The 15,231-nt window shown below is 32.8% G+C and overlaps 1 protein-coding gene across 1 annotated transcript in view; it reads left to right on the plus strand.

Annotated features, from left to right (window-relative positions):
* LOC127710082 (uncharacterized) overlaps positions 1 to 15,231 on the plus strand; it is a 467,780-nt gene that overhangs the window by 300,876 nt on the left and 151,673 nt on the right. Inside the window, exons 45-48 of the mRNA XM_052215826.1 lie at positions 1,173 to 1,316; positions 3,471 to 3,639; positions 7,896 to 8,144; positions 13,303 to 13,547. Of these exons, the coding sequence (XP_052071786.1) occupies positions 1,173 to 1,316; positions 3,471 to 3,639; positions 7,896 to 8,144; positions 13,303 to 13,547 (807 nt within the window). The remainder of the gene's footprint in view (positions 1 to 1,172; positions 1,317 to 3,470; positions 3,640 to 7,895; positions 8,145 to 13,302; positions 13,548 to 15,231) is intronic.

Raw genomic sequence — 15,231 nt, forward strand, 5'->3', positions numbered from 1 at the left:
AAAAAAAAGTATGTACACAGCACAAATTGCGGCAATATGAATCAACGTTTTGCGGGAAAATATGAATGCCTGCTCTAATCCAATCTATTAGAAAAATCGAATTATTACAGAAGAGTGTCCACCATGCACTTGCACTGCACTATTATTAGAATAGTAGAAAAGAATGATATACAAATGGATGAAAATTATTTATACATGTAACTGTTATATACAAAAATTAATATAATATATACATGACAACAAACCAGAGTATACTGATTTGTATCACTACAATATAATAGTTATTACGGTGACGTTGAATTCCCTGTCATTTATTCATCATCCACACACTTACTTGTCTCAGAAAAAAATATATATCTGTACATTAACCTCACCTTCAGGTATACAGATGTGATTTTTTTTTCTGAGACAAGTGCTTGTGACCATCCACAAGAACTTGCAGTCATCCGATGTTCAGTACTTCAGTACTTTGATTGTATTTGTAGGCTATTCTGGTAGAACCTGTTCTATGTACACTGATCCATGTTCCAGTAACCCTTGTCATACTTTTTGTATTTGTAGGTTATTCTGGTAGTACCTGGTCTGTGTACACTGATCCATGTTCCAGTAACCCTTGTCATACTTTTTGTATTTGTAGGTTATTCTGGTAGTACCTGGTCTGTGTACACTGATCCATGTTCCAGTAACCCTTGTCGTACTTTTTGTATTTGTAGGTTATTCTGGTAGTACCTGGTCTGTGTACACTGATCCATGTTCCAGTAACCCTTGTCATACTTTTTGTATTTGTAGGTTATTCTGGTAGTACCTGGTCTGTGTACACTGATCCATGTTCCAGTAACCCTTGTCGTACTTTTTGTATTTGTAGGTTATTCTGGTAGTACCTGGTCTGTGTACACTGATCCATGTTCCAGTAACCCTTGTCATACTTTTTGTATTTGTAGGTTATTCTGCAGGTAGTACCTGGTCTGTGTACACTGATCCATGTTCCAGTAACCCTTGTCATACTTTTTGTATTTGTAGGTTATTCTGGTAGTACCTGGTCTGTGTACACTGATCCATGTTCCAGTAACCCTTGTCATACTTTTTGTATTTGTAGGTTATTCTGGTAGTACCTGGTCTGTGTACACTGATCCATGTTCCAGTAACCCTTGTCATACTTTTTGTATTTGTAGGTTATTCTGGTAGTACCTGTTCTATGTACACTGATCCATGTTCTAGTAACACTTGTCATGCTTCAGCGAAATGTATATCTAATAAAGACAAGTATATATGTTATTGCGAACAGGGGAACTTACTTACAGATACTGGATGCAAAGGTATATATAATTATGCACTTTTTCAATCCAACAGACACACTAGTCAATATTTTGGACAGACATGGCCCGAGAACACAGTTATTTTGTAGTGCATTTCTTTTAGACAAAAAATGCAAATTAAAAAAATTGCACCTGCTCTATCTAAAAAAAAGATTTTTACAGTGTAATGTACTACTTTTTGGAAGAATTATATCAAATTATAGAAAAGTCCATCGGCTATAACTCAAAATATGGACGATTTTATGATAAGGGGATCTGTAATTCAGTTTGGCAGCTTCAGACATACTAATTTTTTACCTTTTTGAACTCGACCAAATCGGTACTTTACCTAAAAATTCATGCCCCAATTTTTTTTTACATGTCATTTCATCCCCTTTCTTACTATTTTATGCATAGAATATAAAGAAAGAAATTTGGAAGGTGTATGAAAAAAAAAAACAAGTTATACACTGCCCACACTAAGGAATTTATTTGTAGACAATGAAAATCAAAGGACGATAACTGTGTCCCCGGACCATATGGGTAGATGTAAACATGCACCTTAAAACTTAAAATTTATCCGTAGATACCATATGATGCTTTAAAATTGAGTAGTGCCTAGTCGGAAGGTCTTTAAGCAGGCAAAATCTGGTCACTCTAATGATACATTTAAGTGTATCATGCTGTATCCTTATATATTGTGCATTACATTACTTGATTCCTTATACACCAATAGAATTACATTACAGTCGATCTTTTCACAAAAGTTATACTGAAATGTGTATGACTTAAAGAGTTTTTTTACTCTAAAGATGTTTTGTGAAAAGAACCACTGGTAAACCACAGCAACAAACAGTCCAGTAAACTTGGATTCTTTCACGTTTCTCTATTGCAGTACCTGTGTTTGTGTGCATATTATTGGTTTTATGACACATTCATCTTCATGGATGCCATTTACTTTTTGATTTCTGTCATATTGGTGAATCTTTTACAACTACAACTTGTATTTTTGAGAAATGACATCGGTCACAAACTTCAGTTATGTTTCTTTTCCACGGTTATCTATCCCACTGAAATTCATGTTGTAAATGAAAATTAAATTATCTACAAGATGGTGTATAACACACCCATCTCTGTTGGTTGAATCATTTGTAGCAGTTCTTCGAAGTAGGTCAACCGTAAATTATTCTTCTCACAACGAAATAGCAATCTTAATATCACAGTGAATGATTAATAAAAAAAAGTATGTTCCAAAAATCTGAAACTTTATATAGAAAATAAATAGAACTTATCGTCCAGATAGAAAAGTTGTAAAAGATACCATGTTAAAAAACTGATAATTATTATTTAAGGTATATCTAATGATTAATAAGTTTCTATTTTTATGCCCCTGCTCTAGGCAACATGGGCATTAAGTGTTACCCTTGACCGTCAATCAGTCTTTCTGTCTGTCCCATTTCCTTTTTTTTCCCTAAATTATGTTGCAGTGTATTCTTAATGCAACATTGTCCTGCAGCATTTCCCGTCAAACATCAAAAGGCAATATGTATCACTGTCATATATTAATTTGTTGATGATAGAAAAGTAAATAGTCTTCATTTGCCTCAAATATAATGCCCCTGCAGAAGATTTGGCGTGCTTAGATATACAACAAGTTCTTTTTCCATTGCAAATACTTTCAAATTCATGTAACTGATTTAATGACATTATTGAATTTTCTGAGAGTTTTATATGTCCATCATTATAAACTTTGCACTATATTTGAATGCATTATCATCTTCCCTTGCTACTGTATCGTATGCCCTTAAGTCATGAATTATATTCTAGCCTACAATGTTGGAGAGTGTCAATGGTCAAAGATGCACATAGACCTATGAAGCTTTAGAGCCTATAGTTTATTTCTTTTGATGTTCTACTTCCTGTATGCTGAAAACTTGTTGAAATGTCATACACATATATGAAATTTTCATCATATTTTTCACCATCATTACAAGTCATAGTTTACCTTACTATGCAACACTTTTTCATGTTTTTTATGTTCCACTTCCTGTTAGCTGGAATAAAACTAATATCATTTAAATGGCATGCACATATATCATGGAAATGAAATCCTTGTCACATTCAGTCAATAGCAGTTAGCTCATAGTAGTACATTTTTTTTTTTTTTTTTAACAGTTATTGATGACAACTATGACATCTTCATGGACAGATATATTGATGGCATGCCAGCCTATTTGAGAAATCCAATTGTGTCTCACACAAATAATAGTATGACGATCATGTTTTGGATTAGAGTTCTAGCAAGTGCAGGAGAAAATCCTGTTTTGTTGTCATTAGAAGAAATGTAAGTATACTCCTTGCCTAATGTCATCAAACCTTGACCTGAAGAGGATACGATATCGTATCTATATAGAGAAAAAAAATTGGTTTTATGGCTGTTTGAGAAAATATAAAGATCATTGTATGTTTAATGAAAATTTACTAAACCAAACCTCTAAGCGACTTTGATTTTATTTGGATTAGACCATCAATATGTATTTTACACAAGTTAAATTACGAAAAAGACTCAATGAAAAGTTACTTAACCAAACCTGTAAAGGACTTCGATTTTGTTTGGATTAGAAAGGCATTCATTTTACATAGATTAGATTGCTAAAAAGATTCATCATATTTCTCCCTGCAAAAGCTTACTTAAGATAGGTTACCAGTTTAATAAGGTTTCACTATATGTTATATACATATATATATAATTACTCTAAATATCAGCACAATAATGTTAAATCTGCAAATTTGCGGTTCTTCCCTCGCTGGGATTCTAACTCATGCTATTGGGATATCGAGACAACACCGCCTGCACTGTGTCCAGCGCTCTAGACCACACGGCCACCTAGACTGAACTATATATACTATATCTGTAATTCCTTTGAATTAATCAAACTGTCATTGCAATCATTTGTATAGGCATACTTGAATTCATTTATTAATTATACTGCTGCTTCAAACAAGGCAGGTGACTTTGGTGGATAGTTGTCTCATTGGCAATCATACCTCATCTCCTTATTAGCTCACCTGACCCAAAGGGCGAAGTGAGCTTTTCTCATTACTTGGCGTTCGTCGTCGTCATCTGTCTTTGTCGTCGTTAACTTTTAACATTTTGAACTTCTTCTAGAGAACCACCGAATGGAATGGAACCAAACATGACATGAATGTTCCTAATGAGATGCTCACCAAGTGTTGTTACTTTGTAGCCGATCCATCATCCAAGATGGCTGCCAGCAGGGGATTTCGTTTAACATAGGACCCTATGGACAATACATACAAATGTCTTCTTTTAGAGAACCACTGAATGGAATGAAACCAAACATGGCACGAATGTTTCTTATGAGGTGCTGACCAAGTGTTGTTACTTTGAAGCCGATCCATCATCCAAGATGGCCACCAGCCGGGGACTTCGTTTAACAAAGGACCCATTGGACAATACATACGATGTTTTCTTTGAGAGAACCACTGAATGGAATGAAACCAAACATGGCATGAATGTTCCTTATGAGGTGCTGACCAAGTGTTGTTACTTTGTAGCAAATCCATCAACCAAGATGGCTGCTAACGGGGAACTTAGTTTAACAAAGGACACTATGGGAAATATATACAAATGTTTTCTTCTAAAGAAACACTGAATAGAATGAAACCAAACATGGCATGAATGTTCCTAATGAGGTGCTGACCAAGTGTTGTTACTTTGTAGCCGAACCATCATCCAAGATGGCCGCCAGCAGGGGACTTAGTTTAACATAAGACCCTATGAAAAATACATACCAATGGTTCTTCTAGAGGTGCACTGAATGGAATGAAACCAAACATGGCATAAATGTTCCTTATGAGGTGCTGATTAAGTGTTGCTACTTTGTTGCCAATTTACTGTTCAAGATGGTCACCAGGATTTTTTTATTAAATTACGGGGCCAGGATTTTTTCTTTAAATTACGGGGCCAAAATTAAACCAAATTCGGCCTTAATCATTATAAGGGTATCTGTTATGATTTTAATCTATTTTTACATGATTTCCAAAACCAAAGTAGAATCAGGTGAGCAACACAGGCTCTTAAGAGCCTCTAGTTTTGTATCAGAATCATTTTGGGGTTTTCATTTTCTGTTTATTCATACTTGTGTGTCAATATATATATATATATATACATATATATATATACACATGTAAACAAGTCTAAATTGAAAACAACGTTCAAACCTATGATTGCGTCGAATAAAAACTGCAATTTAAATACGTGTGCATGCAAAACAAATTTCTTTGTAGAGGGGTCTAAATACAGCACAAACAACATTTTCCAAAAGACCAAAAAAGTGAAAAAGTATATTTTAACAAAACGCATTTGACTAGCAGGTCGAACAACGGATGTTCTTAAACCTGGTGACTACCGTTGGCGATTGCCAAATAAACGGATCACCAGATGTAACAAAATGAATCTTAACTGTAAATTTAATACCAAACAGAAAACAATATATATACATGTATAGTTACCAAGATTATTGATTATAACGTCTGTATGACAAATAACATGCCAGTGTTTTTATAATATATATTGACAGGTGCAAAATAATTAATGCTTAAGAAGTATATCATTGACTTCACAGACACCATTGGGTCTGTTTTTTTGGATTTTTTTTATGGAAATAACAGATTGCAGGTTATTTTTGTGGGGTGTTTATTTTGGCTTATTTTGGCGGGTAAATGAAAATCGTGAAAAAAAAAATTCTGCAAAAATTTATACATAGGATCTGTACTCCCTAATAGGTAAAGTGTTTTGTGAAAAATCTTTTTTCGCGGGAGCAGGTCAATTACGGTTCAAGTTAATTTTAACAACATAAATGCCAAAGGGCATTGTTCATATATGTATTTAATAAAGTGACCTTGTTAGTTCTAATTAAACTATATACCCTTATCAATTATTATGAAATAATATAAGCGTGTAAGGTACTCTGTAAGGTATTTTACACTTTTGAATTAGTGTCAAATTATATAGTACCCATACAAAATTATAAGGCGTACAATTTCAATGAATTTATTGGTAATTTCTGTAAACTTTACAAAAGTCTTCTGCTTTTGATTAAATTACAGGGCCAATATTAAACCAAATTTGGCCTCAATCATTATTAGGGTATCTGTTATGATTTCAATCTATTTTTACACGATTTCCAAAACCTAAGTAGAATCAGGTGAGCGACAGAGGCTCTTGGGAGCCTCTAGTTTAACATTAATTTCAAAATTCTGGAAACCTTCAACCTTGGATAATAACATTTAAACTTTCACAAGTTATATTGCAGTTCTAGTATTATCATTGATTTTTTAGTTCAAATGACATTAATTTTCATAACAACTTGGTCAAAATGCTAGTTTTATTTCAAGAAAAATTAATTGTCATAATTCTTATTTGAGCCAGTGTCAGCTGTCTAATATGTATTTATTTATATAGCTTCCTCAATGGTTAATATTTCAAGTTTTATGTCAAACAATGAGCAATTTAAGCACCAGTACAAGTTTGTATCAAATCCACAAAGTACACAGCTAGGGTAATACATTGATTTAAAGTAAATGTAGTATTATGTAAGGATATATCGCCTGGTTTATTTATTGGTTTTTGTCAACCAGGCATACTCATTTAAATATTACGCCTAATTTTACGCCTGGTTTCCGCCTCAGTTACGCTTGGACATGCATTCCCTAAACATTGCAATGACGTCAGGATAAAGTATGATTTCTATGCCTGGTTTCCGTGTCATTTACAGGCATCACATTTCATACAGGTTGTTAGTTCACTCTTGATAATTTTATAGCCTAATAAGTACAGCATAACTAATCAACTGTAACATTTACAAGTAGTTTATACACCTGTGACAAATATCTAAGTTACCGGTTTTCTATTGATTAACTGGATCAGAATATAATCAATAAATATTAAAGATATCAATCAGGTAGGAAAATTATTTAATTATTACAATAGACATTTGTTTGATGGACTTTTTTTTAACTGCAACTATTTCAGTATCCACCAAAATATTTACTTGGAAATTAAGAATCCGCCAAAATAAAAACCGCCAAAATTTTTTGTAAACTTTATTGCCCCTAAATCTACTTGTATTTTCCCCAAAAACCTTTTTTGCTGCCTTTTTAAATTTATCATCTAATCATATTTAGATATACACTTATGATAATCTAAATCATTTTTCTAAATTAGATAAATGCAAACCAGTGAAATTTCAGAAAATAACTGTAAAAAGTCAGTGTAGGAAAATATAGTTAACCTGTCATCTGAACAGGTAAATTTTAGTTGTCAGACAACTAATTAACCTTGATTGTAACAAGGGGTATTAAGATTAGTTTAAAGTTCCTCAAGTTTGATTGGCAGTAAGATAAAACTGTTACCCCAAAAAAATAGAAAAGGATGATTGAAAAAGTCGCAAATTTGTTGGTGTGATTATATTTAGTTAAAAAAGAATCACTTTTTGCCACTTCAATAACTTAAAAATTGGTCTGAAAAGTAATTTTTGCATATAACCTGATGACTTTTTAAAAATTTGGTTTTAGACAAATTGGATCTTTACCTACTTTCAACCCTGAAATGCAGCAGTTTATAGCTTCTAGTCAGTATCTTCTACTTCGCAACTCTACAGATACAGACATGATTCCATATGAAACAGATGTTGCTGATGGAAAGTGGCATTTTATGGTATTCTCCTGGGAACCTTCTGGAAAGGTTAAGATATTCATAGACTCAATTAAGAAGACAGATGATGATAAGATGTCATTGGCTTTTGATATGAACGAAGATATAATGTAAGTTCTGAATTAATAGAATATAAATGTTAAAAAGGATAGACAGTTTTGCACATCTTTAAGATACCTTGAACTAGATCTACAGTTAAGAATGATAAAAAAAAAATTTCCTTTATCTATTTACCGCAATTCAGAAATTTTTGCAATGGTTTTTATTATTGCGAAAATGGTGATGGAATAAGTATCACAAAAATAAAAACTTATTTGTATGCAGCATTTACTGAAATCGTAATAACAAATCGCTTTAATAAATGCTGAGAATATCAAGATATACCTTCTTTTCATTTACATAAAAGATATTAGATGACTCCTTATAGGAGTTGTTGCCCATTAATGACAATATTTTAATAATTTTTAGCTCAACTGGCCTTGCCCTATGGTCCATGTAAGCTTTATCTATTTTTTTTTTTAGGCATTTTTATACGACAGCAAAAATTTGGCGTCCGAAGACACATTGTTTTACGCACAGTAACTTTAGTTTAAGTAAATGGATCTCTATGAAATTTTACCATAAGGTTCAATACCACAAAAGGAAGGTTGGGATTGATTTTGGGGGTTATGGTACCAACAGTTGAGGAAAAAGGGGCCAAAAATAAGCATTTTTGTAACTTCCAGACAATAACTTGTGTTTAAGTGTATGGATCTCTCTGAAATTTTACCGCAAGTTTCCGTACCACAAAGGAATGATTAGGATTGGCTTTGGGGGGTTATGGCTCAAACCGTTTAGGAATTAGGGGCAAAAAAGGGGGAAAAACAAGGGTTTCCTGGTTAATGGACAATTTAAAAGCAGTGTAAGCTAAGGGAGGTAATCAAAAAACAAAATTGTACAATGTTGGACTACCTCCCTTACACTGCTTTAAAATTATCTATTTAAGACTTTTATGATGTATATAAATGGGTAATTATGGTTGCAAACTCTATTGGTAATTTGAATTGAGATTATGACCATATCTTGATGGAAAGAATTTTTTTTTTTGAAAAGGGGGGGAGGGGTTGGGTAATTTTTTCTCATTTCAGATTTCAGAAATTAAACAAAATTTCGTCACATATTTTTTTTTTTTTTTGCAAAAAAAAGGGGGAGAGGTGAATTCGCACAGGCACAGTGTATTGCACAAAAGCAGAAATTGAATATAAATTCAAATCATATAACCAATTCTAAGTTCTTTGACTACAGTTATTCTGTGTCAGAAACCTATTATGTGTCAAATATTTAAATACAATCCAAATTCAGACCTGTATCAAGCGCGAATATTGTGTCCATTTTTGCCCCAACTGTTCAGGGTTGGACCTCTGCGGTTGTATCCAGCTGCGCCTGGCGAAGCAATTTATTTTTTATAAGTCTTCTCTATTTGGAAGCCACTGAACAAATTTCAAACAAACTTGAGACCCTGAAAGATCTCTAAGGTATCTAGTATAAAGTTTGTGTATTTGATCAAGCCAATTTAGCAGTGTCTATGTGATCAATCCAGGTTGTGATTAAAAGGCATATCATGAAACTAATGATATGTTTTATGACTTGCATAAAGTTTAGAAATTTAAGATAAGAATTATAAAAGTATTTTATTAGGTTATGCTTCTGTAAGTAATTAGATTTTGTGTTCACTTTACTCGGACTTGCCCTAATTTTGTAGAGCCAACCCTAACTGTTTTCACTGAAAATTTGGCAAATTATATTTTCCCCATAGTATTTATGACAATTGTTTTCTTTTTGTTTAACCACTAGCTTAATGCCGAAAATTTGTCAGCAAGTGTCATGTAAAAATGAGTGAAAATAAATCTGACTTGCAAAAACAAATTTCGACAAAATGATAATAACCAAGATACAGGTAATTGGAAAAACTGGATCTGATTAGCATGATTAGGGAACCAGATAGTTTTATCTGGGTTTGCTGATAAAAAACAAATTGTTTTGTCAACAAACCCTTCTTTTTTCAGAAAGTTACAGTAAACACTTTTTTTTTTATTCAATACAGTTTTTAGATGATAATTTATATATGTGCATCCCTGATTATTGATGCCATGTGTTTTATATAATTTTCATAAATTGATTCACTGTGTAAACCTGGAACATAATATACATTTTAAGGACCTGCATCAAGGATGTGGGAGCTAGCTACTCTGCTCTATAGTTTTCATTTTTTCTACTGTCCCTCAACAATTTTTTTTGCAAAAATTCCAAAAGCTTAGGTAGGAGGCCAATGAAATTTTGCTTATTTGTTTTGCATGAAATGTAGATCTGCATTTATTATATTTTGGTGCAATTCAGCTTGTTAATTTTGGAAAAAAACTTTGTTTTTGTTTAAAAAATTACAAATTTTGAGGAATGTCAAATTTAATACAAAAAATCCTAAAGTGTAGGTAGGAGGCAATTTGAATTTTTCTTTTTTTTTTTCTTTTTTTTTTTGCATAATATGTAGATGTGAATATTTTATTTTGGTGAAATTTGGTCCATTAATTTCATGTTTTTGTTAAAAAAAAATCAATAATTTTGAGAAATGTCTCTTGTTCATGCAAAAACTCAAATAGTAGAAACGGAGCCAATTATTTCCCCCATTACTATAATGCAATTCTATTAAAATAGAGGGTCAGATTTTTTATTCCCTATATTATACAGCAAAATTTCAATTACTTTCTAATACTAGAAGCCCCTTCATGGTTTCTTGGAGAATTCTTGAAGGATCATGACAGACATTCAAGAGAGCAATAATGAGTAGTAGTAGTGTCATTTTACTAACTTTCTGGTTAAAATCGAAATTCTGATATATAATACATATATCTGTATGCAGATTGTCCTGAAATCGCAATAATTTATTAGTCTCGTATTATTGCCTATTTTTCAAAAATCGCAATAATAAATACACACAATGATTTTTGAATTTACAGTAGTTAGATATAAAAGGCCCTGAAATTGCAAATTGTCTAACAATTCAAACAGAAAAATCTATGGCATGATTTATAACAACAATAAACGATAAACAAAGATGACAGATAGCAACCAACTACAACCTCTGCATAACAGTCTAATGACTTGGGAGAGTTACATATAAACTGTACAGGGGTTTTTCTGGGTATTTTGGGAAAAAGGACCCTGGCCAGTTTTGGGAATTTTTTCACGCGTTTTTCAATGAAATTAGGAAAACAGCAAATATACCGAATTGAGTTTTAGTATGTTCATTAAAAGTTATCTTTTATTGTGAAAATAAAATAAGAAACTTCCAGAATTTTACCAGCCCTTCAAAATTCAGAAGAAATTACCTCTTGGAATTGTAGTTATATAGATATAAGAAGATGTGGTATGAGTGCCAATGAGACAACTCTCCATCCAAGTCCAAATGTGTGAACTAAGTAATTTTGAGTTTCTGTATAAAATATTTCCTGTTTTTTCTTTCTTTTTCCATTTATCTTTTGGTTTTCAATTCTAGTGTTTATTATTTCATCATCAACATATATGCATGTATTTTGTCACCTGCCTGGAATTATTATTTTTTTTATTGTATTTGATTGGCAAACCCAGAATTACCCTTATCCGCCTCCAGAATCTGACCCGGTATTGTAATTGTCTCTTCATTTCCGGTTTATGGCGTCCATTGTTTTTCAATGTTGTTTTTGTCAGTCAGATACAATGTTACTCGGATTTACACATTACTTGTTGGCGATTTTCGGCATCAAACTAGCGGTTGAACAAAATGAACATCGCTGTCATGAATAATAAAGATGAAAATAAATTTTGTGATCGTTTGGGAATTTTGCTCCCACAATTGGGAAAAATGAAGGGTATTTTCCATTGGGAATGGATCCGAATGCGGGACCCTGTGGAATGCTAGAAAAATCCATGCTATAGTTGTGTTGAACATGTTTGTGAGCGCTCAACTCTCCCCTAATCTGGGAGAGTGGTTTTACAGCTCACCATAAGAACAAACTATAAAAAACAATTTGCAATGACTGACCTCATTAGATCAGCATGGAGCACAAAACGAAACAGCTTACATGAAGACAAAAGATTTAAAGCACTCATGGTTACTTAAAGCTAGTTCAAAGCCAATAATAACTTATATATAAGTCATGTTCTGTTGTTTCTGTTTTTATATGCATTTTATGTGATTGCAACCTTACTTTATATATGGTCGCATATAATGAGAGGAAGATACCTAATCATTTTGAGGTCACTTCATCTAAGGTCAAAGTTACTAAAATAGATTTAAGTAGGACCATATTACTGTCTCAATAGAAATGAATCATAATTCATGTAAACAGGGAAAAATAACCTATGCCATAAGGTCCCTAAAAGCTTTTCCCTTTTATATTGGGGGAAGTGGGGTTTGTGAGCTTGCTCACTATTAAAAGGTCAATTTCAATATTTGTACATGTATTTAAATAATGATTTCTCATGCATGATCAGTAATGTCACATCAGAAAAAAACATATATGATTAAACTATAAAAACTACAAAAAAAAAAAAAAAAAACAGTTTACATTTATGAGTTTCACAGAGTAAATTTCATCATTGTCTGAATTGAAATAAGTTTAAGGCAATCTTGATTTTAAATGTGGCTTTGTATGAAAAAATATAGTGCAATTTTCAAGTGCTGCAACACTTTTGACCTATGGCTCTAGCTATTGTTAAATAGTAGGAAAACATCTTGCTAAAAAAGGAAATTAATATATGATTTGATTGATTAATTGTTGGTTGCTGAACATCCAGTGGCAAATGTTTCATGCATGTTCAATACCAGAACAAATTAACAATAGGTGCAGTAATAGAAGTTGTCCTGGATGAAGGTCTAGTAAATTTTGACTGCCACTACAAACTTTGCAACAGGCCTCCTACCGACCCCTCAAAGAGTTATTACATGGGCTCTTAATGTGTATAGGTCATGATACTCTCTCTACATGAGGCATCAGATTTAACATTGCCTTTCCGACTGTAAGTGGATGTGTACTTGTACATTCTGCACAGCAAAACACCAGACACCAAATTTTGGCAAAGGTTTTACTTCCAATCAGAAGAAACCTAAGTGACAATTTTTTTTTTTTTTGAGGGGGGGGGGGGGGGGGGGGTAAGAGGGAATATATGATTTGAGCAAAGTAACTGTCTCTCTTTTAAGCAATGGCATTTCAAATCCCTAAACTTATAGCATTTTCCTATTTTTATTTTCAGTATGCAAATGATAATTGGATCTGCAGATACTCATGGTAGAATATCAAAACTTAGGATCTACAAGACAGTTTTCAAAGATATAGACATATTCAAGGCTAAAGACAGCATCAGTCATTTGCCATCAAACGAATTAAAACAAGGATGGACCAACATAGTATTAACAAAGTCCACATTTAGAATAGTACCCAGTGGTGCTGGAAATGAAAGTATCTGTGATCTTGGTTTCCCAGATTGCCTAAATGAAGGTACCTTATAAAATTATTGAAGGGAAGGTTCCTTTCCAAAAAGTTTACATCAACCAAATAATTTCCCTTAATTTCTATCAATTTTGTTCCAAACTTAAGCTGTTACCCTGCAACTTTTTAGCTCCCTGGGGCCCTTTTGGCCCCATGTGAGCTTATGCCATCACTTGGCATCCGTCGTTGTCCGTCGTCTGTCGTCGTAAACTATTTCAAAAATCTTCTCCTCTGAAACTACTAGGCCAAATACCTTCAGACTTTAACTAAATGTTCCTTAGGGTATCTAGTTTATAAATTGTATCCGAAGTTTTGATCCATTGACAAACACGGGCCCCACGGCAAAAAATAGAACATAGGGGTCAAATGCAGTTTTTGGCTTATATCTCAAAAACTAAAGCTTTTAGAGCAAATCTGACATGTGGTAAAATTGTTCAATTGGTCAAGATCTATTAGGTCTGAAATTTTCAGATGAATCGAACACTCCATGTTTGGGTTGCTGCCACCGAATTGGTAGTTTTAACTAAATTTGACTAAATGTTCCTTAGGGTATCTTGTTTATAAATTGTATCCAAAGTTTATATCCATCGACAAACATGGCCACCATGGCTAAAAATAGAACATAAGGGTCAAATGCAGTTTTTGGCTTATATCTCAAAAACTAAATCTTTTAGAGCAAATGTGACTGGAGTAAAATTGTTTAATTGGTCATCTATCGGTCCTGAAAGTATCAGACGAATCGAATAACCCATGTTTGGGTTGCTGCCACCGAATTGGTAGTTTTAACTAAATTTGACTAAATGTTCCTTAGGGTATCTTGTTTATAAATTGTATCCAAAGTTTATATCCATCGACAAACATGGCCACCATGGCTAAAAATAGAACATAAGGGTCAAATGCAGTTTTTGGCTTATATCTCAAAAACTAAATCTTTTAGAGCAAATGTGACTGGGGTAAAATTGTTTAATTGGTCATCTATCGGTCCTGAAATTATCAGACGAATCGAATAACCCATTGTTGGGTTGCTGCCACCGAATTGGTAGTTTTAACAAAATTTGCAGTTTTTTGTTATTATTTTGAATTTTTTTATAGATATATATAAACTGTAAGCAGCAATAATGTTCAGCAAAGTATGATCTACAAAAAAGTTAATATGACCAAAATTGTCAATTGACCCCTAAAGGAGTTATTGCCCTTTAAAGACAATTTTACACAATTTGTTCATCAAGTTTGCTTACATTTAAAAATCTTCTCCTCTGAAATACAGGTGAGCGATTCAGGCTCTTGAGAGCCTCTTGTTTGAAAAAATTGTAACTTAATTTGCATATTATCATTTTTAATCATGTTTACCAATGTCATTAATGATTGAATGATTAAGATTATAAACTGCTTTCTAGTTTATCAAAATTATTTATACTGAAATTTTGGAAAACCTTTTTCTTTTGATTTTGTATCTGAAAACACTGCTTTATAAATTTGTTTAAAGAATTTTTCTTGTGAGAATTAATAAATACAATAACTTGGGTAAGAATCACCAATTAAAGTTGAATCGAACCTATTAAAATTTGTATCGAAGGGGCTTGTCTTCTGGTGATTTGAAAAGGCTGAAAAGACCATCTTCAACCATATTTTATAATGAAACTGTTTTCAAATAAAATTGAGAATGAAAATGGGGAATGTGTCAGAGAGACAA

This window comes from Mytilus californianus, unplaced genomic scaffold (assembly GCF_021869535.1).
Source record: "Mytilus californianus isolate M0D057914Y unplaced genomic scaffold, xbMytCali1.0.p SCAF_7, whole genome shotgun sequence".
NCBI lineage: Eukaryota > Metazoa > Mollusca > Bivalvia > Mytilida > Mytilidae > Mytilus > Mytilus californianus.